The sequence below is a fragment of the Oncorhynchus clarkii genome, chromosome 12, assembly GCF_045791955.1.
Source record: "Oncorhynchus clarkii lewisi isolate Uvic-CL-2024 chromosome 12, UVic_Ocla_1.0, whole genome shotgun sequence".
In the NCBI taxonomy this organism is placed as follows: domain Eukaryota; kingdom Metazoa; phylum Chordata; class Actinopteri; order Salmoniformes; family Salmonidae; genus Oncorhynchus; species Oncorhynchus clarkii.
In genome coordinates this window covers 37497674-37516838 of record NC_092158.1, presented here as the reverse complement: position 1 = coordinate 37516838, position 19165 = coordinate 37497674, and the positions used below count along the sequence as shown (strand labels likewise).

Genomic DNA, 19165 nt, shown 5'->3' with positions numbered 1-19165 from the left:
ACTGCCAAATTCTCTAAAACGAGATTGGAGGCAGCTTATGGTAGCAACAGCTCTGGTGGACATTCCTGCAATCAGCATGCCAATTGCACTCTCCCTCAACATTTGAGACATCTGTGGCATTGTGTTCTGTGACAAAACTGCACATTTTAGAATGGCCTTTTATTGTCCACAGCACAAGGTGCATCTGTGTAACGATCATGCTGTTTGATAAGCTTCTTGATATGCCACACCTGTCAGGTGGATGGATTATCTTGGCAAACGAGAAATGCTCAATAACAGGGATGTAAAGAAATTTGCACAACATTTGAGAGAAATAAGCTTTTTGTGCGTATGGAACATTTTGGGGATTTTTTATTTCAGCTCATGAAACATGGGACCAACACTTTACATGTTGAGTTTTTTTGTTCCGTGTATATTGGTGCTGTTCATTATACAGTACAGGAACAGTATAAGAAAACAATATGTTGAATATCTTTTGTTGAATGTTGTTGAATGTACTTACCCATGTACCCAACGGTGCCAACCCGACCCTTGATAGTCTCTCCCTCGGGCACATGGACAGCCAAGCCCAGGTCTGATATCCGGATATGGCCTAAAGGAACACAACACACACTGTGTTACAGTACACTGCCTAATGCTGGAACAGTTAACCTTATGTCAAATGACATGCTATCCCACAGACGATGCATACCAATGGAGATCCCCGGGTACGGCCAATCACGACACAACAAGACACATACAGTATTACTTAGCATACCCTTCAATCCGATGTCATTTGACAGGCTATCTCCAGTCTGGAGTCTGGACAAGAGACTATGTATATCAATAGAGGGCTTCCTTTGGTCAAAGCAGATCTCATGAAAGCCATGTACTGTGGAAACCTTATCTATTTTGTTTTGCTAAAGAGCACCGTTCAGTGGTAGCAGGCTTCACTGACAACCTTGAGAAAGCAGGAGCCCCTATCTTGAGACAAGTCTTTTCATAGACAATCTGCTCCCTCTATTGGTGAATAACAGAATGGCAGCGTTGGCTCACACAAGCAGTAAGGTCTGGTTACAGAGAGCTACAGTGTGTGTGCAGGCTTTTGTTCCAGCCCATCACTAACACACCGGATCTATTAATCAATTAATCATCAAGACCTTGATTAGTTGAATCAATTATTTTAAAGTAGTGCTCAGCTGGAACAACAAGGTATGCAGGCTATTGTTCCAGGACCATGGTTGGTCTCCAAGACCAGGGTTGGTCCATTAGAATATTTATTTACTTGTATACAAGTGGGCATTCATATTATTGCTATCTCTACTCACCATGGTCGTCCAATAGTATGTTCTCAGGCTTCAGGTCCCTGGAAGAAGAGATAAATACCAGGAGTTATGAAACTAAGAACTAACTTTTATCGCCTCCAACAGCATTGTGAGCAGCTGAGGGAGATTTACAAAACTTTGACAAGCTCTCCATCGCTCCTTCTCTCTTTGTTTCTCTCTACATCTTACTACTTATTGTTCTCCCTCTCCCCCCTTTCTTTCAATCTACATCTTGCTAGCCATCATTCTCCATCTCTCTCTCTCCCTTTTGAAAACATGAAGCGCTCTCTCTCTTTCTCTCCATCCTCCCTTGTAAGCTGATACTTGTGTAAACACTAAATATGCTCCATAAAGTTCCTGCAGCCTTGTAAGCAGAAAGCTGAGTACCCGCTAAACCATTCCCCTAGAACAGCCTCGTGTGTGTGTGTGTGTGTGTGTGTGTGTGAGTGAGTGAGTGAGAGACTGTGTGTGCAGCCTGACCTGTATACGATCCTCTCTCTGTGCAGGTCCTCAAGGCCACAGGCCAGCTCGGCAGAGTAGAACACAGCCCTATTCTCCTCGAAGCCGGCGTCTCCCATGTGGTAGATGTGGAACTTGAGGTCTCCTCCGTTCATCAGGGTGAGCACCAGACACAGAGCATCCTTCGTCTCATAGGCGTACGCTAGACTCACCTCCATGAGAGACAGACAACACGGTCATATTCATTAGGCACCAAACAAAAGAAAACAGACTTAAACAGGGAGGGACTACCTGAACTTGTACAATAAGCGCTTGTTTTCGCTACATTCTGTTATGGTGTGCCCTAATGAATACGACCCTGGGCTTAGAGACCAGTTTGAAGCTATGAGTTAAGAGAAGGAGAGGAGTGTGTGGGAAACAGAATGAACATCTAAGTCCACTTTTGGCCAGAACATTGGATCACTGACTGATGGATGTCCAAATAAAATAAGTCTAAAATGGATTGTGTGGGGTCACTTGAAATGAAAACAAACCCCACTGAACCAAACCCTGATGTTATCTTTTAATTACTAGTGTTGTTTTTATTATTATTACGAGCTATCACACAGTCGTCTGGAAGAGCCATCTAGACTCAACTGGTCAAAAGTGTTTATGTTGCGGTCAACAGTTGAATTCGATGAGTTCAGACATCTTGACATCTTTGGTCGAAATATGAGTAAGTGGTGCAGCATAATATATGAATGTAGATCATGTACTGTATACATTAAAGATATTACATATACTGTACATACAAATAGGACTTTTAGCTCATTTTTTATTTTTTTTAACTTATGAGCGACTCGATCTATTTTGTTCATCTTTTCTCTAAATAAGGACAAATTAAGGTCAATACACTGCATTTCAAACAGTTAGGAATAACATAATGTAATCTAAATCAGGGCTTGAAAAATTATACCAAGGCTAAATATAAGCCTTCCACAAACAAGACCTACTAATAATTACATTATTTTATCAAAATATACTGAACAAAAATATAAACGCAACATGTAAAGTGTTGGTCCCATGCTTTATGAGCTGAAATAAAAGATCCCTGAAATTTTCCATCCACACAAAAAAAGCTTATTTCTCTCAAATGTTGTGCAAAAATGTGTTTACATCCCTGTTAGTGAGCATTTCTCTTTTGCCAAGGTAATCCATCCACTTGACAGGTGTAGCATTTCAAGAAGTTAATTAAACAGCATGATCATTACACAGGTGCACCTTGTGATGGGGACAATAAAATGCCACTCTAAAATGTGCAGTTTTATCACATAACACAATACCACAGATGTCTCAAGTTTTGAGAGTGTGCAATTGGCATGCTGACTGCAGGAATGTCCACCAGAGTTGTTGCCTGATAATTTAATGTTAATTTCTCTACCATAAGTCGCCACCAATGTCATTTTAGAGAATTTTGCAGTACGTCCAACAGGCCTCACAACCACATACCACGTTTTCCCATGCCAGCCCATGATTTCCATATCCTGCTTCTTCACCTGCGGGATCGTCAGACCAGCCACCTGGACAACTGATGAAACTGAGGAGTATTGCTGTCTGTAATAAAGCCCTTTTGTGGGGAAAAACTAATTATGATTGGCTGAGCCTGGCTCCCCAGGGGGTATATTCTTGTTCGGTATAGTTTAACATGCTTTTTTTTGTTGCAATAATCACTGATCTGGCTTTCATGTCTGTCGATGAAAATGCTATTTTTGTTACAAATTTAACCAGAACCATGCACATCCACTAATAATGACCAACTACTTGTAGCAGGCATTATAGAAAATGAACACAGATCTCAAATAATCTCTAGTGAGTAGCTAGCTAATCTTTGTATTTCAAGTCTAGCCAACTTGGATCTATATGCTCGCTAACAAGGTAGAACAGCTGAACTATTATGAACACACGCTCCTGTCCGTCTCCAACTGTTTGAACAACAGCCTGTTCACTTTGTTTAGATGTTGAAATCAAGTGGCCAACCTGGATAACATGCTTACTTCTCAGAATGAGAACAGTTGCCAATTCCTTATATAAATGCTTATTTTTATGCTCATTGCACATTTATAAAACACAGACTAGAGAGCTAGCACATTATAGTATGTAGCTAAAATGCTGCTTACGGTACTGCAGAAACTGAGCATTCATTTTCCACAATCATGTTCATTGATAACTCCCGTTTTAGTAGGGTCTACTCCATTCTACATTTTGGAAGTTGAGACATAAAAAGGGTATCGTTAGAAGGGAAAATCGACCAAACCTCAAATGCAAATAGCGAGTTGAAACTGTTTGTTTTCAGACAGGAAGAAGTGATATTTTATCTTTGTTGCTGTGAGTGGCAAAGGGCGGGGCTTGGTGTCTGTGTGCGAGTGGGAAGGTGCACACAGCACAGAAGGAGCGAATGAGACAAGACCAAATAAAAAACCTAGAGACTTGCAATAAAGGCATTTGGAACATTGCGCTAAAACATATATTCAAATTATTTTGATATCGCACAACCCTACATACAGTGCATGTGACAAATGGTAGGGGGTTAATAGGTAGCTCGAATACTTACTACAAACCTACTGTTGACTTTCTCTAAAATCTGCTTCTCGTTCAAGGCCATGGACTCTCCTTTCCTCTTCTTAATCCTCTTCTTCTCCAACTTCTTACACGCATACATCTTTCCTGTGGCTCGCACCTGGCAAGCACACACCTGATGAGAGAAGTGGATGAGAGAGAGAAAGGGAGAGGAGGAGGGTGAGGGTCAAGAGAAAAGTGATGAACACCCCATTGCAATGTCTACTCTTTGACCCAGTAAATACAATGTAATGGTGGCATGACCCATTTCACACCACAAGATGACACCAGTTAAATGGCAGTTATTTCCCAAACACACAGTTTATAATTTTATAGGCCCATCAAATTACATCCAGACTGAGATCCTTGTTGGACCTTGTTGATAATTTACAAGTTGATGAAGAGACTAACTTTGATGAAGAGACTGACTGTAGACTAACTTCACTTCTATAATCTCATTCTAAATGAAAGTATGCTTTAGTTAAAGAGAGAAACAGAGAGAGTCCTTACCTCACCAAAGCCTCCCTTTCCTAATACCCTGTACTGTCGGAATGTATTCTTGGTGACTGGCTGCCTATGAGGATACAAAGAAGAGGGTCAATACAATAGAAAACAACAACTTTATTGTCCAATGTGGGGGAAATTTGCTCAACTTCATGGACATACACTGACTGTACAGCAGCAATGCACAGGAACATACACATCTGACTTTGTAAGTAAACGGCTTGACCATTACACTTTAACAATGTTTTTGCTTTAAAAATACTATTCTGTCAAATGTTCTGTTTTATCTTGTAGAGAAAGACTTGAGTTTGGCCCAGCACCAAAGACAAGATGAGACAACTTTCTTAAGGCCCTTAACAAGTGTTGGCATATTTACTGTGAGTCAAATGATACATCCCAAATGGCACTCTATTCCCTACATAGTGCACTACTTTTGACCAGAACTCTATGGGCCCTGGTCAAAAGTAGTGCACTAAAGGTGCCATTTACGAAACAGCCAAAGTGATGAAAGTGTGTGGGTAAACTTAATCTATGACTATTATGGGAAGGGCATTGCACAAGCCTTGCCGCTCTGCTAGGCTGATGAGTGGAGACATGTTCTGTTTGCAAATGTAAATAAATATAGAGACCATTCCATGTATGATAGGCCTGCTGGGCTAAAGGTCTTTAAATGGCCCATATAGGACCAGACGGAGAGAACGTATTACACCAGTTTTAAGGTGTCTGCACTGGCTGCCTGTGAGTTTTAGAATACATTAAGATTCTTCTATTGGTTTTTAAAATCAATCCATGATTGTCCACCCCAATACATGTCAGACATGAGTTTAAGTTATGTGCCCAGTAGGTCTCTCAGGTCCTCTGGCACTTTAACTATCACAAAGCCTAGGACCACGAGGCAGGGAAAGGAAGCCTTTAGTTATTACGCCCCCAGCATCTGGAATAGCCTGCCAGAGAACCCGAGGGTGGCCGAAACTGTAGTTATATTTATATGAGATCTTAAAAGATAGCTTTGCTTTTGCATTAGGGTGCTTTTTAGTTTTTCAGTCTCTATTGTTATTCTTTTGCTTTTCATCCTCTTAGGTTAATTATGTAGTAAATATTTCAGTTGAGTTTTTTTCCTGTGAAGCACATTGTTAATCATTCCATGCCTGAAATGTGCTGTATAAATAAAGCTTGATTTGAAGTATGAGTACGAATGTAAACGAAACCAAAAGTGTAGGTTATACAGTACATCACAATACCACTATCCTGAACACTATCAATCGCTTCATAACATTGTATGTGCGTTGTGTAGAGCTTTTAACAAATACTTTTGTCACAAAGCTCTTAATGGTAAACTGGCCTAAAAACCCATGAGACCAAGTTGAGGAACAGTTGATAAGAATAACTCTAGATAGGAGGAAACCTTGAGAGCCGCTAATATATATATAAATCCCATCAATATTAGAGAATTAACAGCAGAGCATATCAAAAACACAGCCCCATTGAGAGTTGAGTACACGTGACTAGGAGGATACTATGGAGCGGTGTGAAGTTACCGTAACATGTAATCACTTGTGCTGTGTTGAGGTGAGGTTCTCAGGCTGATAAGAGTGTGTGTGTGTGTGTGTGCTCATAAGTGTGGGAAACAGCAAAAGGGTGTGTGAGTATTTGTCATTTTTACTTTGATTTCAACTAGTAGGCTACCATACCTCTCCAGCCACTTCCACTGCAGGAATCGGTTATAGTACATGCTGTCGAGGTAGTCTGCGAAAGGAGCCACACTCAGGTAGTCATGGATCAGTCTACAACAGAGGACAGAACACAGTCAGAACACATACAGCCCACTACATGACCTAAACAGGAAATACTCTGGTCCCTCCCTAAGGCCTTGAGTTTTTCTGGTCAGGTCACATGGCCAGGAAAATCTCCAGGCCCTACACATGTACCATGCTGCCATGGGCCCATCTCTCTGTCTACCATTCCCAAACATCAGTTCACATCTAAACATTCATTACCCCAAACCAGATGGAGGAATGACAAAGAGTCTGTTCATGTTATGAGAATGTTCTAGAATATAAATGTTGCTGAATGGAATGGCGGGTGATTGAAGTTGCTACGGTTGATTGATTAGAACTATTTTCATCAGCCGCCACATACACTCAATGCTGTTGACATGCCCATACAACAAGTGTGAACAACCTTTCACAGGATGTTGCACAATGTAGGAGACAATTTAAAGGAAAACCTCTTGGCATATTTTATCACTGAAAATGACCCTTTATTCTTAACAGACTTCCTTCGTTGAATAATGGTGTGATGATAAACAACAAAAAAATCTACCTTTTCCAATCTTGAATATATCCCATATGCTAAGTAAGTATTGATGTTAGTTTATTCTCTGTGACTGGGTTTCTGTGTTAACAGACTCACTTGGTGCACTCGTTGAAGAGTTCTTTACAGGGCTCCTGCTCCTGCTCCAGTCTCTCTGTAAACTGACCCATCATTTCCTCCCCCAACTCGGGGACATGATCCTCTGACTACAGGGGGATGGAACACAATACAGCGTGAATTTCATATATATATATGACATCATAGGCCCAGATTAAGCCCTCTCCTGAATTAAAAAGCATGCTCGATGGAGTATCTTAATTGAAATAGATTTTTAGACCGTGAATAGTTTTAATCAAACAAGCATTTCGCAACACTCGCATTAACATCTGCTAACCATGTGTATGTGACAAATAACATTTGATTTGATTTGATTTTAATCTGGGTCCGGGAAACCACACGTCACCATTATTGAATAGTTGACATCAAATCACTCATTGGCTGAAAATAGGGGTTCTTCTACTGTACCTTTGGGCTGAAGTACTTGTCTAGGAGCTCCTGAGCACAGTCCCTCCTCTTCTCATCTGGACTGACCTCATACTCTGCCTGTGGGGGGAAGAAACAGTAACATACATCATTCAACATACACCTGCTCTAACAGGTCAGTTCTACTATTTCCACATAACAGTAGCCTACAATCTAGTACTTTCTGTACAACCTCTGATGGTACCAAATTACCACATCACTGCAACCACAGGGGTGTTCAATAGGCACGCAGCCGTAGAACACCATTTGAAACGGAAGAAATAGTACCTGAGTATGTTCATTAAACAAGTTTAATATGAATACTGAACACAACCCAGTCCTACTGTAAGTAGTACATCTCTTCACTAAGGCACAGTTCTACAGAGCCACAATGCCTGGGTCCCACTCCCAAAATAATTTTTATTTTAATATTTATCTCTGTGTTGTTGATTCCTGAATCCTGCTAAGTACAAAAGCATCAAGCCCATGTGCCATGCCATCATCCAGCCATCCAGCAGCATGACTTACAGTAAGCTAAGAGCCTCACTCTAAAGTGCTTCCGATGGACTCTCAGCACAACTTGTCCATAATGGTTAATGACAGTTGAGAAGGTTCAAATCTCATTTGCTCCTTCTCATGTAGCCCAGGCTCTGTGCGAGGCAGGAAGGAGACAGTGCAGTAAAAGGACATGATCACTACTTACAAAGTTTGAGAAGACTGCTTGATAAAAGCTGTTATGACTGTCTGCTCTCTCTTAATTCATAAAGTCAGCCACCTATTCATCATTTTACTGCCATTGACTATCTTCATTATGCTACTAGCTATCATCCCATTGAGCCTTTTTCTACTTGGCTTTTGCGTTTGTTAAATCAACCAGAGAGGATCTAGCTACAAGGACACTTCCTCATATCAATATTAGCGTGTGTGAGTAATAATGTGTTAGAGGGAAGGAGATAAAGTGGGTGGCTCATAACTGAGTGTGTGTGTGCGTAAGTTGGATCTGTCCGAAATGGTTTCATGGCTTTCCCACCCAACCAGATATAAATACAAATTTAAAAAAGGAAAACAGAGACCTGTTCAAATGGACCCAAGGACAATCAGACCCATTTGGAAAAGGCCTGTGGAAAAACAGACCCAAACAGACCAGTGCCGGTTCGGATTCGAGAGACCCGTTCATATCCAAGAGTAGAAAGAGAGATAAAGAAACCTTCCGACCGAGCAGCGCCATCAATCAACAAGCAATATTGGCCAAGTATGTGTTCTTAACTGCCTATAAAACAAATGAAAGAAAAAACTATTCGTTGTATAGCATAATCAAAAAATTTTAGCATATTGTTTTATTGGTTTCTACTTTTCAAAAACAATATTTGTCCACTTCACAGATCAGCAGTCAGAGATGAGAGCTAAATGCATCATGTCATTCCTATAGGCCTAGACGTTCACTGTATGATTTGAATATTTAAACAAATGTATATATAAAAAGGAAGAGAAGCTTAGGCCTAACCCTAGAGAGACCGAGAGAAAGATATGTCGGTACCATGTTCCCATTCTACATTTTAGTTCTGACACAGATATACATTTCTTTGTACTTGTCTTTGTACTACTGTACATATATAGAGCCCCACAGGGGAGGTGTCATAATATTGAACAGAGGCTGGGAAACACACAGTATTAAAATAGAGCCATGAATACATGGAACTCTCTGCCACAACAGGTAACTAGCAACAAAAAAAAACAAAAGAAAAACTGTTTAAAAAACACCTTACTGCACAAAGGGAACTGTGAAGAGACACAGCTATTTTAAATAACCTGTATTGTATTTACACTGTACTATGTACTAGACCTAGATATTGTGTGTACGTTCTGGAATGTCGGCTGTGTGTGGCATTTTTAAATGTATGTATTTCAGTCCTTGGCTAATGCATTATGTCATGTTTCATGTGGAACCACAGTAATAGTAGCTGATGCGTTTACAGCGGCTAATGTGGATCCTAATAAATACCAAAATACCAAATATCCATAAAAACTAGCGGTCAAAGAGTGAAATGGTTCCAATTGTTGTTCCACCATTCATTTTTCCCACATGGTATTTTATAAAAACTTAAAATAAAGGGCAGTGTTTCGTAGGCCTACCCTGGCATGACGTTTTGATAACCATGTAAATCTCTCTCGGACAAAGTGACTTTTATCAATACATTCGGCTCTATTTACTCCGATTCAAAAATGCTAATTAGCGTCAAAGTAGACATCATGCATGGCTATAAATCCCTGCAAGCTCCTGCATTCATCTAGCTGATACCTTTGCTAACGTCATCTAGCTGATACCTTTGCCAACAGGTATTGTGTCAATTTAAAACTTGCACAAGATAATTCAAAGAATTGTCCATTTAAAGAAATATAGACCATTTATTCATTATTATATATAGCTCAAATGAGATAGTTAATCCTGCCTCAATGGCAGTCTCATCCAGATCATGGCATTTGTAGTTCTTTATGATAGCCACATTAGCATTTAATTTTGGGGGTAAATACGGGAGAATATATTGATGTCACCTTAACCGTGTAAATCTCTCTAGGAGATCAAAACATCACACCACGGTAAGCCTACATGAAACAGCCATTATTTTAAGTGTTTATAAAATCCCCTATGGGAAAAATGTATGGTGGAAAAACAATTGGAACCATTTCCTTGTTTGACCGCTAGGTTTTATGGGTATTATGACATACTGTGATACTCTATAGGCGTACAGACAGAGGCTAATTCGTAATTTTTTTATAAAGATAAGCATTATATTGTTAGATTAAAGGGGTAACTCTTGCCTGGCTACCCAGACTCCTTGCTCTGGCCAAACGCTGCACCACTCCAATGGACGTTAGTTTCTTCTCCGCAATAAGTCTGGACCGGAGTACCTCTTCCAACATTCACCGAATGCGAACACATTTAGGGCCGTCTGATTGGTCCAGAAACCCATGGGTTGGGCCAGAGCCAGGACACAGGTGAAAGTAAAGCGGCACAGGTAAAGCGGCAGTTTGAAAATGTGGCTTTGATATTCAGATTGGTTAGAGACGATCAAATTGCTGATGACTTCTTGTACAACGCCCCTCATCATCACAAACAACTTCAAATTATGTCAGTCTCAGACTAAAGTATGTAGAGAACGACAGAGCAGCGGAATAATTTATTCTCAGTCGACAGACTGGTAACCCTCGTAGGCCCAAAACATACTTCCTCACCTCAAGTTCAACTTGTAGGAGTCAGTTTGAACGCTGGTGCGCTCTGCCTTCATAGGCCTGCATAGCTAAGCCTAATAATAGCCACACCCCACCATACCTTCACAAAATTTTTACTTTATTAGTAATATCAAAAGTAATTCAAGTCATTGTTTATAAGGAAAATACGAACATGTTATTATATTGTGGCATTAAAATAAGTTTTGCATCTTGCCCTCTTTGGTTTTTCCTCTTCGTGGTTCGAGTGTGAGTAGCACTACCGGTAATTCTATTATATTGCGGAAAACACAACATTAACTTAATTTGCCAAAGAAAATGTCTCAACAGAAAGAAATAAACACCAATTTCAACCTTCAAAAGTTTTGAACAGGCTTATATTGCAGAAATTACCAACAAAAGTGAGTGCCTACCAAAGGCCCACCCAACAAATGACCGCAAGAGGCTAATCCTATTTATTTTACAACAGGCCTACTTTTAATCTATCTTTACATAAATACATCGCACAAACATAAAAAGACAACTTCATTTAGCCAACAAAAATCTCAGCAAAATGAAACAAAAAACACTTTTTGCCTCATTTAAAAGAACTGGCTTATATTTATTAAATAGGCCTACAACAATAATAATGATATACAAAAACAAATAACAAATATGAAAATTAATGAATGTTAGAAAATTGCATCAAACCTGAATAACGAGTTGCACACAGTCCATTTGACTGCGCCAACATTCTTCTCATCTTTGTTCACTAAAACTTGTCCTTGAAGACATTCCCCTTGTTGGCTTCTTTAACAGAGGACACTGTCCAATCAGGTCCAGTCAGTATACATTTCAATTGCACATACCCGAGATCCGTGGCAATTACAGTGGGGCAAAAAAGTATTTAGTCAGCCACCAATTGTGCAAGTTCTCCCACTTAAAAAGATGAGAGAGGCCTGTAATTTTCATCATAGGTACACTTCAACTATGACAGACAAAATGAGAGAAAAAAAATCCAGAAAATCACATTGTAGGATTTTTAATGAATTTATTTGCAAATTATGGTGGAAAATAAGTATTTGGTCAATAACAAAAGTTTCTCAATACTTTGTTATATACCCTTTGTTGGCAATGACAGAGGTCAAAAGTTTTCTGTAAGTCTTCACAAGGTTTTCACACACTGTTGCTGGTCTTTTGGCCCATTCCTCCATGCAGATCTCCTCTAGAGCAGTGATGTTTTGGTGCTGTTGCTGGGCAACACGGACTTTCAACTCCCTCCAAAGATTTTCTATGGGGTTGAGATCTGGAGACTGGCTAGGCCACTCCAGGACCTTGAAATGCTTCTTACGAAGCCACTCCTTCGTTGCCCAGGTGGTGTGTTTGGGATCATTGTCATGCTGAAAGACCCAGCCACGTTTCATCTTCAATGCCCTTGCTGATGGAAGGAGGTTTTCACTCAAAATCTCACGATACATGGCCCCATTCATTCTTTCCTTTACACGGATCAGTCGTCCTGGTCCCTTTGCAGAAAAACAGCCCCAAAGCATGATGTTTCCACCCCCATGCTTCACAGTAGGTATGGTGTTCTTTGCATGCAACTCAGCATTCTTTGTCCTCCAAACACAACGAGTTGAGTTTTTACCAAAAAGTTCTATCTTGGTTTCATCTGACATTCTCCCAATCTTCTTCTGGATCATCCAAATGCTCTCTAGCAAACTTCAGACGGGCCTGGACATGCACTGTCTTAAGCAGGGGGACACGTCTGGCACTGCAGGATTTGAGTCCCTAGCGGCGTAGTGGGTTACTGATGGTAGGCTTTGTTACTTTGGTCCCAGCTCTCTGCAGGTCATTCACTAGGTCCCCCCGTGTGGTTCTGGGATTTTTGCTCACTGTTCTTGTGATCATTTTGACCCCACGGGGTGAGATCTTGCGTGGAGCCCCAGATCGAGGGAGATTATCAGTGGTCTTGTATGTTTTCCATTTCCTAATAATTGCTCCCACAGTTGATTTCTTCAAACCAAGCTGCTTACCTATTGCATATTCAGTCTTCCCAGCCTGGTGCAGGTCTACAATTTTGTTTCTGGTGTCCTTTGACAGCTCTTTGGTCTTGGCCATAGTGGAGTTTGGAGTGTGACTGTTTGAGGTTGTGGACAGGTGTCTTTTATACTTAGAACAAGTTCAAACAGGTGCCATTAATACAGGTAAGGAGCCTCTTAAATAAGAAGTTACAGGTCTGTGAGAGCCAGACATCTTGCTTGTTTGTAGGTGACCAAATATCTATTTTCCACCATAATTTGCAAATAAAGTCATTAAAATCCTACAATGTGATTTTCTTGAATTTTTTTTCTAATTTTGTCTGTCATAGTTGAAGTGTACCTATGATGAAAATTACAGGCCTCATCTTGCACAATTGGTGGCTGACTAAATACTTTTTTACCCCACTGTATATCAGACCCAACCCAGATCAAAGACAAAAGTCATAATTTAGGACTGCACTGGTCCCGGGTAAGATCTCAGAATTTTAGGCCTGTTGGACACATGAAGACCTCTAGCGTGCATGCATGCGTGAGTGTGTGTGTGTATGTGTGTGTGTACCAGAACAATATTTTAGAAGAATGCCACACAATGCTATGGGGGTAAGCCAGGGTGGAAAGAGGAAGATCAGGTTTATCATTGAGTCAACAGGTAGGGGCTCTAAACAACACACTGGTAGGCTAGCTAACCTGCTGCCCCTCCTGCACCTCCACATCACCACCTAACACTGCCCCTTCCCTCGCGGGACTGGGTGGGTAGAACCTAAACATTATTCCACAAGAGCGTAGTGCGGGGCACATTCACTGAAAAAGTAGAGGAGAGGGAGGGTGGAAAATTGACACAGATTGCAACCCTTTGCTCCCAGAACTCAAGAGATCCTGTATTTCATGAGGGAAAGGAAAGGTGGATACCAAGTCAGTTGTATAACTGAATGCCTTCAAATGAATGATTTCCCCTCTCCTCTCCTCCCCCCTAACACATGAGAACTTGATACATTTGGACAAGCTCATTCAGAGTCCTTCAGAAGATGTGCATCTCGAGGAAAAACAAACACAAGTGTTTTAATCATGCCTATCTGTCTTTCTTGCTTACCACAGTGTCCAGGAATTTGACACAGCGCCTCAGCTCAACCCGGGTTTCACAGAACTGGCGAAAGAGCATGCGTCCGATTGGCTGCCGCTCACAAAGGCTGTTATAGTATTTCTCTGTGGAAGAACACAAGACAGGGGTGTCAATGAGGGCCTCTCTCGGGGTATAATGAAAACACTCAAGCACAAAAACACGTAAGAAGTAAACAAATATATACTGTACTGTGCATAACGCACATGCTCACGCCTACTCAAAGGCGTGTGCACTTAAACATCTTGTATAGACATAGGGCACATTAGCAAATGTACTGTGAGTACTATGAGTATCAAACTATTCCCACACACCTCTGCCTAACCACCCTTTGTAGACGGAGAAAGGGTTATGAATGAGGTCTAGACGTACCCTACACACAGCACAATCTCATCTTCAACTAATTAATCAGAAACGGTCCATCGTCTCTCCACATGTGTAAATAGCTATGAAGAGGTATTTTACGTTTACGTATCCAAGTTATTAGGCCCCATTTCCCTGTCTGTCTGTGTCTGTGTGGTGAACAACAAATTGACAGAGGGAAACTGCGATTTGCATCTGCGGCTCAGGTAGATGCAAAAGAGGACACAGGTGGCTGTATGACCCCCAAAAAAACAATGTGAGGATCCAGCCGAGCCTAAGGAGGACATGTGTAGGTGGCCGTTATTGAGTAAATACATTTGAGAGCTGCTGCAAGCTCCTCTCTGTAACCGGAGAGCAACTTTAGACACACACCAACGCACAAGCATGTGCACAGTGCACACACAGCTATTAGCTAGCTGTTACATTTTTCAGGAGCAGACATCATTCTGGAAGTGTTAGGCCTATGCATGTACAGTATGATACCTTACCTTATCTGCTAGGTCTGTTGCGGTGACCTTATTACGGCCACACCGGAATCTCATTTTATGCACTCTAGACATGCTTTGGTAGTACCCAACTGTGTAACTACCATCAGGTCCTAATGGGCTGGTACTCAGAGATCTGTTGTCCCTCTAACTACTCTGATATCAATGCATATGCAATTGAAAAACCACATCAAACACATCATTAAAACAAGAAAAAATGATTGTGCTGTTATAGAATATATAGCCTACCGCATTTTAAGCATTGCAGAAAAAAGTACAAAATGTAAAACTGATTTAAGAAGTGTTTGGTACATAATTGGTCTAGCTTTTGAGTGTGGACTGTATTATTATTTATACTGGATGGACTGGTTACCTTATGCTATGCCCCAAAATGTATACCCATGAGTCTTTTAGAGAAGGTATAGCCAGCCCTAGGCGATGCTGTTGGTTCACTGATTGTGCAGGGCAGGCTTACAGTTAGCCTACAATTAGTGAATTTGTATTTGATTTTGAATAGCCTAGTAATAGGGAATTTTTGTATCACCTGTCAGGCAGAGAGAACATGCGCCTCAAACAGATGTTGATGCGTGGAGTGAAATAAGTGTTCTTAAATGTATTTCTCAGCTACTCATTAAGCACATGCTCTGCTATATAACCCGAAGTAGCCTACAAAATGGACCGGCGTGAAAGCACGCGGCCTCCATTCGCTATTCGAGGGCATATAGATTACATGTCTTTTTCCCCCTGCCCATTTGATCATTCTAATTTGGCCATTCCATTGGGCCATTCTAAATCGAAAGGCAAGATTCAATTGAAATTTAGTCTGATGGATGAAAATATGATCACATGATGAAAGAACAGCTGTGCAGCCTGGGGCAAGGAACAGATCGCAAGCTTTTTTGCTACTTTCTCAATAGCCTCACCATGCTGCCCATATATGTGTTGATTTCTAAGACATTCTAAGGTTGGTATAGTTCACAACTAAAGTTGCCAAATAACTCAAAATCTAGCATATAGGACGTGTTTCGAATGATCACTTTTACGCTCAACATAACCACTTCACATGCGCACTTGCTCTGTAATGGGAAAAATATCCTTTCCATTTTATTCAGCTAAGTTCAATTATATTCTATAAAATCCTATAACATAAATGGCATGTGACTTATAAACCGATCTTGTCAGCTAAATAAACAAGCCTACAGCTTATGGTACTGATTTATTTTACTTTAAATGTAGATGTTCAAAAGGCACATCAGCAGCTTGTATGCGTGGAGGCCTGGAGATGCTAAATGTGTTTATGTTACCATGAGTCCATAGGCTTTTGCATGATATTAAACAGGCTGACAACATTGCATAACAGCCACAGCCCTACTCTCTACTAAAAAAAACAAAAGCTCTACTGTGCCTTAACCGGTGGCGACCCATCATTCAAAACCTGTTTTGAGCCCCACCTGTTTAGCTAGAAAAAAGAAAAAAAATGTTAAGGTAAAAAAACTAGTGTTGCCTGTTTTGCATGTTATTTTGGAATTAATGTGTCACGTATCAGTTTGCAAACAATGTTAAAAATATATGTAATTGAGTTAATAATGCCACATACAAACATGGTCTCTTTTTGCTGTCTTGAGCAAGGCAGCTCTAAAATGCAGGTGTTTCAGCCTAGCTCAGTACTTTGTATGGTGGTGGGGCAGCCAGCGTAACATATAGAGCTAAAGTTTGCACTGTGATTGACTCAGTGTTCTATCAGTCATGGGACACTACTCACCACAACCTCTACAGGGAGAGCTCAAAATGTCAAGCCCCTTGGGGGCTGCCATGGATTTACATTAGAAGTGCCCATCCAAGAAGGCTAAAGGTCATTGGCCACAGATAAAATGACGTCAAATCACGTTATATCTACCGTAGCTTTAATTGGACTGATAATGTCAACATCATACTTTCAAAATCTTAGCTAGCAAGCTAGACAAGCAGTCATCATCATGAATCAAGTCAACAATCTACTGGCAAATCCTTGTATTATGAAAATAAATTATAGATAAAACGTATCGGTGCTGAACGACCATAGAACATAAACATTACACAACAAGTTGGAAATCGCAAATTCAAAAGTGAGTGGTTAGGAAGGAATCAGTGGCTAACTGCAAGCATTGCAAAGCCATCAGTAGCCTGCTATTCAGTGAAGAGGGTGTGTGGTCCAAGTCTGGGTTTAAGGGTCTCTTTTCCAAGCTTAAAATGATAAACATTCACATATTGCATGAGCTTTCATTGTTTGCTTATATGCCCCCTTTATTTATCCTACTGTTCTGACTTGGTGTACAGGGAGAATACTGTAAGAACGGCCCATGTTCTGAATTCATACGCTGTACATTTCAAAAGTGCTGAACAAATACCGCTGCTACTCTCTGTTGTTATCATCTATGCATAGTCACTTTAATAACTCTACCAACATATACATATTACCTCAACTAACCGGTGCCCCTGCACATTGACTATGTACCAGTACCCCCCTGTATATAGTCTCGCTATTGTTATTTTACTGCTGCTCTTTAATTACTTGATACTTTTATTTTTTTATTCTTATCCGTATTTTTTAAAATTGCATTGTTGGTTAGGGGCTCGTAAGTAAGCATTTCACTGTAAGGTCTAAACCGGTTGTATTTGGCGCATGTGACTAAAATTTGATTAGAATAGTTATATTGACTACGTCAGTCTTAGCTCGCTCATTACTGTCTTAATCGAAATTACGGATTGCCTCTTATCTTTCCCTTATGCCATAGTTTGTACATCTCAATTGTCAGTAGAAACCACATGTTTGTTTTTTTAGGCAGTAAATGAGCCAGAATGAACCGTTTTACTGCCAGACAAGGCTCTGCTGATAGCCAGGTGTAGCAGTTGTAAGGATTCACTCCATGGTGCTGAAAAGAAAGCTCTGTAGGCCCTAACAGTTTGTGGGCACCGTTTGTCACCATTATAGAGCAATTAATGCATTGTTTAGTGTTGTGTAGTGGCTTTGTGGCATGCATCTAAAACATGTTTGGGGGTTTGCCCCACCAAGATTTACTGCTAAAATCACCACTGGCCTTAACTAAATTAGTTGCTAGAAGTGTTATGCGCATGTTATGCGATAATAGTGTAGAGATTTCCAGTTACAGGTTGTAGCCTAATTTAGCAACATGCTTGTCTTATGTGTATGTCTTATTTGTTTATAATAAAATTGCAGATTTTCCCTTTAATGACACTAAAAACAGTAGTACTACCCATTTCTTTCCAATAAATCATTTTGATAGATTTTCATGAGCTGTCGGTTGTTGTGGGTCTGTTGTGTATCTATAGTGTGCTCTGCCAGTGGCCTATGCTAGGTGGTCTCCGATTGGGTTGTACAATGAAACGATGAGGAGGACAAACAAGGTTTGACCCACTAATGGCCGTTTCATGGAGATAATCGCATTAGTTACAATGCAATTTCATTTAGTCCCTGACAGAGGCTCTATTGACAGGAAGACAGTCGGAAGAGATCATGCAGCTCCCCCCCTTTGAGCCCTGGCCTTTTCACATCTATTGTTGCATCCAATGGATGGATTGTTTTGGCCCCGCTACAAGAGCACCTGATTCAACCAAAATGTGAGTCAGAAGATCGAGAGGTGAATTTAAGTCAGCCCAAAAAAATGTAGCACTGTATTTGGTGTAATTTAATACATAAACATATACACTTGATTCCATGGGCTCTTAAAAAATGTGTAGTGATGTTCCAATTGTGAAATTAATCCCACAAGATCACAGGCATTAAAACTAGGATAACGGTAAGCTATTTGCATTCAGCGAATCTGTGCCATATTGCATTGGGGCTGATAGCCCGATACTGCACCCTGCCCTGTTCAATCTCCTCTCTCATCGCTGCTCTGACTGTCAATGGGTGCAATTCTCAGATAACAGTAACAAAATGTATGGAGAGAGGAGGGAGGCAGCGAGCACAGGCGCTGTATGTTAAACCTGAAGCAAGTGCTCATTAGCTAACACAGAGTGCACAAAGCTTTATTGACCACCGGACGATTGGACAGCCACTCCAGGCCGAGCATGGAGACCAGAGGGTCCCTCATTAAGGCTGAAGCCTGGGAGGAGGAGGGCAGTGGAGGAGAGGAAGAGGGGCGGCCTGGGCCTTTCTAAATAACCAGGTCATTCAGGAGATGAGAAAAGTAATTCAGTCAGTGACAGTCCAGTCATTCTCTGCCCCGTTGGGTGGCACAGTGGCGTTAGCTCCCT

General features: G+C 40.8%; 1 protein-coding gene across 1 annotated transcript in view; it reads right to left on the bottom strand.

Annotated features, from left to right (window-relative positions):
* Nucleotides 1-19165, bottom strand: part of LOC139423136 (G protein-coupled receptor kinase 6-like) — a 60591-nt gene that overhangs the window by 25753 nt on the left and 15673 nt on the right. The window contains exons 3-11 of the mRNA XM_071174822.1: nt 14034-14146; nt 7701-7778; nt 7275-7381; nt 6554-6646; nt 4869-4932; nt 4354-4494; nt 1785-1975; nt 1308-1345; nt 503-592 (exon numbers count right to left, since the gene is read on the bottom strand). Of these exons, the coding sequence (XP_071030923.1) occupies nt 503-592; nt 1308-1345; nt 1785-1975; nt 4354-4494; nt 4869-4932; nt 6554-6646; nt 7275-7381; nt 7701-7778; nt 14034-14146 (915 nt within the window). The remainder of the gene's footprint in view (nt 1-502; nt 593-1307; nt 1346-1784; nt 1976-4353; nt 4495-4868; nt 4933-6553; nt 6647-7274; nt 7382-7700; nt 7779-14033; nt 14147-19165) is intronic.